Source organism: Centrocercus urophasianus, unplaced genomic scaffold, assembly GCF_019232065.1.
Source record: "Centrocercus urophasianus isolate 14NV4802_14NV808 unplaced genomic scaffold, USGS_Curo_1.0 seq_10, whole genome shotgun sequence".
NCBI classification, from domain to species: Eukaryota; Metazoa; Chordata; class Aves; order Galliformes; family Phasianidae; genus Centrocercus; species Centrocercus urophasianus.
The window spans coordinates 68,574,939-68,582,927 of NW_024884142.1; the positions used below are offsets into that span (position 1 = coordinate 68,574,939).

The 7,989-nt window shown below is 38.0% G+C and overlaps 1 protein-coding gene across 1 annotated transcript in view; it reads right to left on the reverse strand.

Moving 5' to 3' along the window:
- Window positions 1–2,208: 2,208 nt before the first annotated feature.
- The window catches only part of PLD5 (phospholipase D family member 5), a 97,252-nt gene continuing 91,471 nt past the window's right edge, over window positions 2,209–7,989 (reverse strand). The window contains exons 8-9 of the mRNA XM_042822337.1: window positions 4,508–4,622; window positions 2,209–2,522 (exon numbers count right to left, since the gene is read on the reverse strand). Coding sequence (XP_042678271.1) covers window positions 2,287–2,522; window positions 4,508–4,622 — 351 coding nt within the window. The 3' untranslated portion in view covers window positions 2,209–2,286. The remainder of the gene's footprint in view (window positions 2,523–4,507; window positions 4,623–7,989) is intronic.

A 7,989-nucleotide genomic window follows, 5' to 3' on the forward strand; every position in this document is an offset into this window, starting at 1 on the left:
AGCTCTGGACAGTGGGGAGAAGGGGTTCTGTGTAGGTTTTCTTTTCCCTTTTTCTGAAGACTCAGTATTAAATTTACCTTGAGCTTTAAGATCACCCATCCATGGGGACTTATTCTCAGTCTCTCAGAAAATTTGCAAGTATTGCAACCTGTTTTTAAAACTGTTATTATTTATTTTTTTTATTTTTAAAAAAATTTTTTTTTCCCCCATTGACTCAGAAGACAAATTTCATTGGTGATACAACTTAGCTGAGTGGTAAGAGTTTCACCAGAGATTAATCTGGACTAATCTTTATTTAATAATAATAGAAAAAACACTGTTAATTAAGTGCTGAGGATCTGTACCATGCCTGCTATACATATGCTGAAGTTATATATGGAACAAGGAAAATGTGAAAGTTTTTCTTTGCAAAGACTTCCTTCAAAGCAACTTCTCTCTTCAGATTACTTTTCTTTGTTTCTTAAATGAATGTCAGGATATATGCTCTTCTCTGTATATGTGAAGGCTAATAAATTGCACGGTTTATGTGAATGTTACAAAATGTTCTTGAGCATTAGAGCTCTGCACAGTTTTTTCTGTAAAAGTGACAACTAATAGAATGATTTTCAGTAAGATGATGTGCAGCTGGGAAATGGCAAAACAAACCGTGCTTATGAGAAGCATGTCAGTCACAACTAGTTTCATGGTGTGTTCCTCTCTCTCCAGTGGGCAACTGTCAGAAAATGGCATTAGGAAATTCTAAAAAGGTGCAGATTCAAAAACTGTGCTTACTTCAAGATAAAACTTTTTTTTTTTTTTTTTTTCTTCAAAGCTTGTAAATGAAACCTGCATTCTGAGTCAGGGTGTCTTTTTAATTAACTTGTTCTTAAGGTGAAAGTAATCCTCTGAGACATTTCTTTTCAGTTAACCCACAGCTTTCAGATAGTCCCTTCTGTAACCTTCAGCATGGTAAGAACAGTCTGCATTTTGAATACAGTACGTTTTCAACAAAATGAAGAATGCAGTTTGCTTTTGCAGCTGGATTCCTTCAGCAGAGGATAGGGATTTTCATTAAGAAACTAAGCTATTATGGGGCTGGAGAAAATTCTCTTGTTAGACAATAATACCTTTTTTTTAAAGAGCAAATTCACACTTTTGCAGAACAGTTGCATCTTAGTGCAGCTGAGTCATGGTTGTAGAAGGACACCATTAATGCCAGCTGAAACTGGGGCCTAAATGAAAGCATCACTTTTCTTTTAGACTGATATTTCTATCTATATGGATGACATTAAAAAAAAAAAAAGCCATTTCACATGTTTTTTATTGATGTGAAGGGGAAAAAGAAGTATGAAATTTAAACAATTCTTGCATTTTTTTTGCAGAACCTTTTACTATCCTAAAAAAAACAAACAAAAAAAAAAAGTATACAAAAAGTTGTCTGAAAATGATTCAGCAAGCAACTGCTGGCCTGCACTTGATGAATATTTCAGTAAAATTTTTTCTTGAGATTGCAAGAAAAATCAATTCTCGATCTTTGCTTTTACTAAAGAGATTTACATTGTTATATACTATTGTAATTATAAATAGCAGTTATGTTGAAAGGAATCCATGTTATACTATTGAAAATTAAGATTTAACTGAGAGGTTCCAGGGATTCTAATAAATTTGATTGGGTCAACCTTAATCCCTCAAAACCCTTGTCCCCTTAGAGATGAATAAATTACCAGTTACAGAACTCAAATGTAATTTAAGGCTATTTAGAAAACACACAGGAGTGATGCTCACACTAAATGCTGAAAACTAGGAAAAACTTGTATGACTGGATGTTTATTTAGAGGGAATTGTTTAAATAGTGAATATATCCTTACTCTGCTATCTTTTCTAATATAGTAAACCTACCACTACTTGTACATCAATAGTAACTGATCTTAGAATGCCATTTCATAGCCAGGATCTCAGTTCTGCCAAGGGTTTGTTCTAGCCTGGATGGCAATTAGGGGAATTCTTAAAACAGTATGAGTCAATTCTTCTGTTTCAGTTAAGTTCAAACGAGGAACATAAAAATTAACATGGAAGCAGAAATGACATTCAGTGTCAGAAGTAACAAACCTTGAAAGTCCCAAATCAATAGAGAATATATTTTAGACAGTTTTTATGTAAGTGTGCTTTTTCCTAAAAAAAAACACCCCCCCCAACCACCCATTTTTTTTTTTTTTTTTTTGCTGAAGTCTTTTGTCTGTAAATATGAAAGAGGGCTACACCCCAATGTAATTCTTCATTGCCATACTAAACAGTAAAATAGTCTCTCTAGTTCACATTGCTCATGGCAGTCTTATTTGATGTTGCTTTACTGAGTTTGTGATTGAAACAGTTTGGCATTTTTGTTGGTTGTAAACTTTTGGCATAATGTGAATACCAGTCTCTTTCAAAAACAGCCTTGAGTTGCTTTATGATGCTTGTGCTGTTCCCCGCGTCTGCTTGGTTGATAACGAGGCCTGCTCCAGCGTTCTGCGTAAAAGCATTTCCTACCCAATCAAAATTACCTACGAGTAAAGGCAGGAATACACAACAAGTGAGAACAAGTTACTTATTCAAAATTCATTTGCTCTTGCTTTTTATATATATATAGTGTGTGTGTGTGTGTGTGTGTTTGTCATCAACCTTTTCAGTGCCAAGAATGAAAATATTTTTGGGTCTTATAAGCAAGCTGATGTGATAGATAATGGTTGCTCCATAATGCTGAACCAACGCATCCCCATTGACGACTACTTCAGAAAACTAAAACAGGATTTTATATTTTATTCCAGTTCTTACCACCTTTGTCAAAGTCTAAGGTAACTTTACAGAGTATCACAGATCTTAGTGACAGCAGAGGGAGTAGCTGCATTAATGGAAAGCAGATAATCCAACTATTTCACTAGGACCCATAAATCCTTAAGATCTGCATTTAGAGTGCATGGAGTATTTTGGAGAGAAATGCTGTTATTAGATGCCATATTTTAAAAAAGTCTGTCTAAACATGCACATACAAAGTTCTGAGGTATCTGAGAAACTTGCAGCCTTTCTTTGGGAGATATTTTAGCTGCTTCAATAGGAAATGTTAAGAATTCTGAAGTTGTCAAGAATGGAAAATTGACACCTCATTGTGAGGAATCGTTCTTCATGTGCTTTCAAGGAGAGGATATATCAGGTCATTAGCGTCACTGTGGCACAGATTTAGTTGTATATTTCTTTGTCTGTAAATCCGTGTGCGTGTATGCATGTATCTGTCTATCTATCTGTAGCAATGAAAATGCAGATACGGAAAAGACTAACAGAAAACAAAATCCCAACAAAAGGCTTAGAACCCATGCTACAAGGCACTGAGATTTTACTTGGGTATTGGAGAGAATTTAAAATGGAGTAAAAAAGATGAGTAAAAAGCTCATACAATATTTGGGAGGGGAGAGCTCAGCTTTTGAAGTGAAAAGTAAGATTTGGATAGATTGAGAGGGATATGTGTGCACATTAAGTGTGCATCAGTGCATACCGTTCAGAAATCTTGTTACTTTTTAATTCAGTAGCTGTTTTTGATTCTGCAGCTCAAGCACACCTCTATCAGTTTTACTATCATGCATTCAGTGAGCATTTGATAGTGAAATTTTCTAGGTGTCATGCAGAAACTTAATATTTAACTGTACCTTCAGCCCAAAATGCCAATCAGACGTGTATCTAATGATAAAAAGAATGTCTGAGATGTCAGTATAGTTAAGAATAAGAAGATGTCAGAAGGGAGGATGACAGCTGTTTGTAAAGTATTTAGTAGAATTGACTATCAGTTTAGTAATGATGTATCATAGTGATAGCCTTCCAGTATCTGAAGGGTACCTACAGGAAAGCAAGGGAGGAACTTTTTATAAGGGCAGGTAGCAACAGGACAGGGGGAAATGGCTTAAAACTGAAAGACTAAGTAGATTTAGTAGATTTAGAAAGTAGATTTAGACTAGATATTAGAAAGAAATTCTTTACTGTGAGGGCAGTGAGACACTGGAGCAGTTGCCAGGAGGGATTGTGGGTGCTCCAGAAGGTGTTTATGGCCAGGCTGGATGGGGTTTTGAGCAGCCTGGTCTGAGGTAGGTGTCCCTGCATATGGCAGGGGGCTGGAACTAAGTGACCTTAAAGGTCCCTTCCAGCCCAAACCACTCTATGATTCTGCAATGTGGGAAATGAAGAGCAGTCCACCTTTGTTGCATTGTGGAAACAGCATGTTAGTCATATTTATGCCTATTTCATGAATTATAGTGTATTTGTATTTTCTGTCTGTATTTTAAACTCTGAAAACATCATGCTACTTTTGAGAAACTGATTCAGGGGAAAAACGAAATTTAAGAGGTCTTAAATAAGAAACTCAAAGCTATCTTCATTCAGAAATTAGACCAGTAATTTAATTAATGAGTAAATCAGCTGTAGATTCCTCATAAATGAGTGTTATTTCAAGTTTATTTCAAGATGGCTGCAAGTTAGAATTGCTGGAGAGATGGTAACTTACCAATGTACGCAGCTCCATCAGTCACCATGTATTTGTTACGGTTTAGTTTTGGAAGGGAAGTGTTCTTCTGATCTTTGAGAAAGCACGCACCCTCTTCCTCGAGGTCAAAGAATTTCTGCCATAAAAAAAAAAAAAGTTAAGGTTAATAGGAACCATTCTGTCATGGATTAAAACAAAATATGTGCTCTTCTACTCTTTATTGAAAACAAGTTTGTGCTGTAGAACAGCTCAAGTTCACAGGCAAGCATTAGCTTTAATAGAACACTGCACATTGTATTACATACTGAATTCTCACTGTGATACTTAGTATTCCTTTGCATTGTGAAGCATACAAAGTAGATGGCTACTGCAGATTAGATGTGATAAAATGCTGCATAATAATGGCTTTGAAATAGCAAAAAAAGCAACGCAAAATTTTTGTCTTCTGCATAATGAGAGACAGAAACTTGAGCTCATTTCCCTTTTCGTCAAGGAATCCTGGCATTTGAAGATTGCTTCAGGGATACACATTTCCGGGTATGCCAGCAAGTTGAATTCACATCTTTACCTTAGATGTTGCATAGTTTCCAGAAGGAGACCTGCAGATCTCAGAAACACTTCATGAAAAGTCATGAAAAGATAAAAATTTACCAGACAAGAGAAAAGCACATCTGTTTTAGCCAGAGAGTGATCATCTGATTTGTTTTGAGGAGCTGTATGCTTTCCGTACTTGGTTTAGTGCCAGACAAAAATGAGATTTCCAGTACAATACCATGTTTTGCTTGTTTTATGAAGGAAGCTAATAGCTAGGCACAGATTCCAAAAATAGAAATGGGAAATAATACAGTGAAGTAGAAATCAAATATTTACTGCATGACTTGGAAACTTTGAGGTGATGGTGTAGAACCTCAAAAGAAGTGTAATTCACAATATATTACTGATGAAAGTAACCAGCTGTACCCCTGCTGTTGCCTCTGCTCTGATTGCCTGAGGAATCCCTACACAAGGATGCACCCACAACAGAAAGTGTGTACTTAGCAAGTGGAGGTGGATCTGAATCATTCTGAAATACCTCATATTTCTGGATAAAGCCAGAAGAACAGGGCTTTCTTTGCAGAACAAAACAGGAACAGAGATAGTTAGCAGCCATAAGGTGTCCTTCAAGTGTACTTGCATTAACTTTTCCCAGTGATTTGGAAGGTAAAGCAAACCGCTGCATTTGTAGGAACTAGTCTAGAAATTGTGTGTGGGTGAAGTTTTCAATGCCAGGCACTGAAACATGACAAGCTCTCTTCCCTAGGTTATGATACTTAACAGAAAAATTACAGATCTTGCCACAAAAATAGCCAAGCACAATCATGATACAAGCTTAGAATTGTCAAACTGAGATAGGTTCAACAGATGTGCAAACTGAGAGTTTGTATGCTAGTTTCCTGTTTGTATATGCTGTTAGAAAAGTTCAGCTTCAGGCAGGAAAAGATAGGATGACTGAATATATAACGTGCTCTCTGGCGACAGCTGACAACTCATTCCTTATCAGTACAGATACCAGTAGGGAGCTGCATCTGTGCTCACAAACACTACAGAAATTTGCCTTAGCTAAGCAAGCAAACCATCACCAGCATTACGTAGCTCAGATTAACATTCTCTTAGCCTACCTTCAGCAGAAAAACTGTGTTAACAACACCTTTTGCTAGGATTTCATTCATTGTTTCCATCTTTATTTTAGGAATTTGAAACTTTAAAATAAAATTGGTGCTCAGGAGTAAAAGTTTCATAGTTAATGCACGATATTTTTTTGACTCATAGAGCAGCTCTATTTTGATGTTTCTAGAAAATCAGTGAAAGGTTCTGTTTTTTCCTGCCCCTTACCTTAGCAGGCAGTTGGTGCCGTAGATCTGTATGCTACTCTACATCTCTCCTTTCTAGGCTCCAGTTCTCTAGTATCGCATCTAGTTACTTTCAGTGGGCCCTTCAGAAGCATGTACCTGCATGTGTTCAGCGTGGTAACCAGCAGTGCTGGGTCTCTTCTAAAGCTCCTTTGAGAGTTAGAGCATGCATTCTTGTGTTGTAGGATGCACTTAGAATGCCGAACGTGCAAAACTTAAGTACAGCACTTAATGACAGGTCAAAGAGGCGCACCAGTGAATCTTCACCTGGACTTTGAGCTTTACTTTCACAATCACATTTGGTACAATGCGGGGAGCGGGACAGAGGTGCCTGAAGGAGAGCAGTTTGGTGCCAGCATACCTTGGTGTTTGGCGATGTGCTCCTTTTTTGTCCCTAAGCAAAGCTTCTTCCTCATGAATTCTTCCCAGTCTTTTTTTTTTTCCTCTACAGTATGTGCATTGAGGTTACACACTCAAAGCAGTGTCAGGAAGTTTTGTGGCAAGAGAAAAAGTTGTTTCTAGTCAGAGAATGCTGTTGAAATTCAGTGTTTGCAACAGGGAAATTGTCTTGCAGTCTGCTGCCTTTCTGACGTCCCCATCAGACTGCAAAATGACCGCTTCTTGTTCTTACTCAAGGCACTGTTACACACAGCAGGTTTGCAGAGCCCTGATTTTTAACTGCATTTGTACCAAAACTTGCACTAGTCTGGTCAGTGGCCACAGGAAGCCAGGAGGTTCCTCTCTAATGGAAAAATTACATCTGTGCTGCCTGCTCCAAGGTGACCGAGTACCTTGGGTTGCTGCCTTCGGCAAAAAAATGCAGAGTGCTGTGCAGCTGTAGCAAGCCAAGCCATGGGCACCCTGGTGGAACCCCCCAGGCTTTGCTGCTCTTTCCAGAAGAATTAAAAAACAAGTCAAGGCATACCACAGGAAGCAGAAGTTAATGGGAAGAAGTTCCTAAGTGCACTTTGTGTAGGACTCAACTATGCTATTTCCAAGAGAACAGAAGATGGGAGGGTATGATTTTGATCAGAATACTGTTAAGGCATTAGCATTAGCTAGCGGTTTAAGTACATTTTCAATCAGTTTGTAATGGAAGTTTCTCTTAAAATTGCAGCATTCTTCTACATAAGCCTGTATTGTACATGTCTGCACAGGACAGTAGCTTCTGTAGAGTTTTGTGTTCCCTCCCCCCATGCACACACGTTATTACACTTTGATCCTGGCTAGAACAGATGAATACAAAGGATATACATTTTAAGAAAAACAGTGCTCATCTCTCATGTTTTGTGAATCAGATACGTGTCGTGGTGAAGCCTGAGGTACAGTTCAGCTAAAATCAGATGGTTGCCAGCAAACTCTGAGCCCTAGGTTATTACTCACACCAAAGTAGTTTTTCTTTTGTTGTCATCAAGGCAGGGACTTAAACAGTGCAGCATATCTGATGCACAGTGCAGAGGTAACTGAGCTGTGCTGTGCCTGGAGCTTTTTTTGGAGATTGTTATATTTCTGTTTTAACTACAGATACTCTGGCTAGGATATCTAACTAGAAGAGTTGTCTGGGAATCTTCCCCCGTCCCCCGTCCCCCTTCCCGTCCCCCTTCCCGTTCCCCC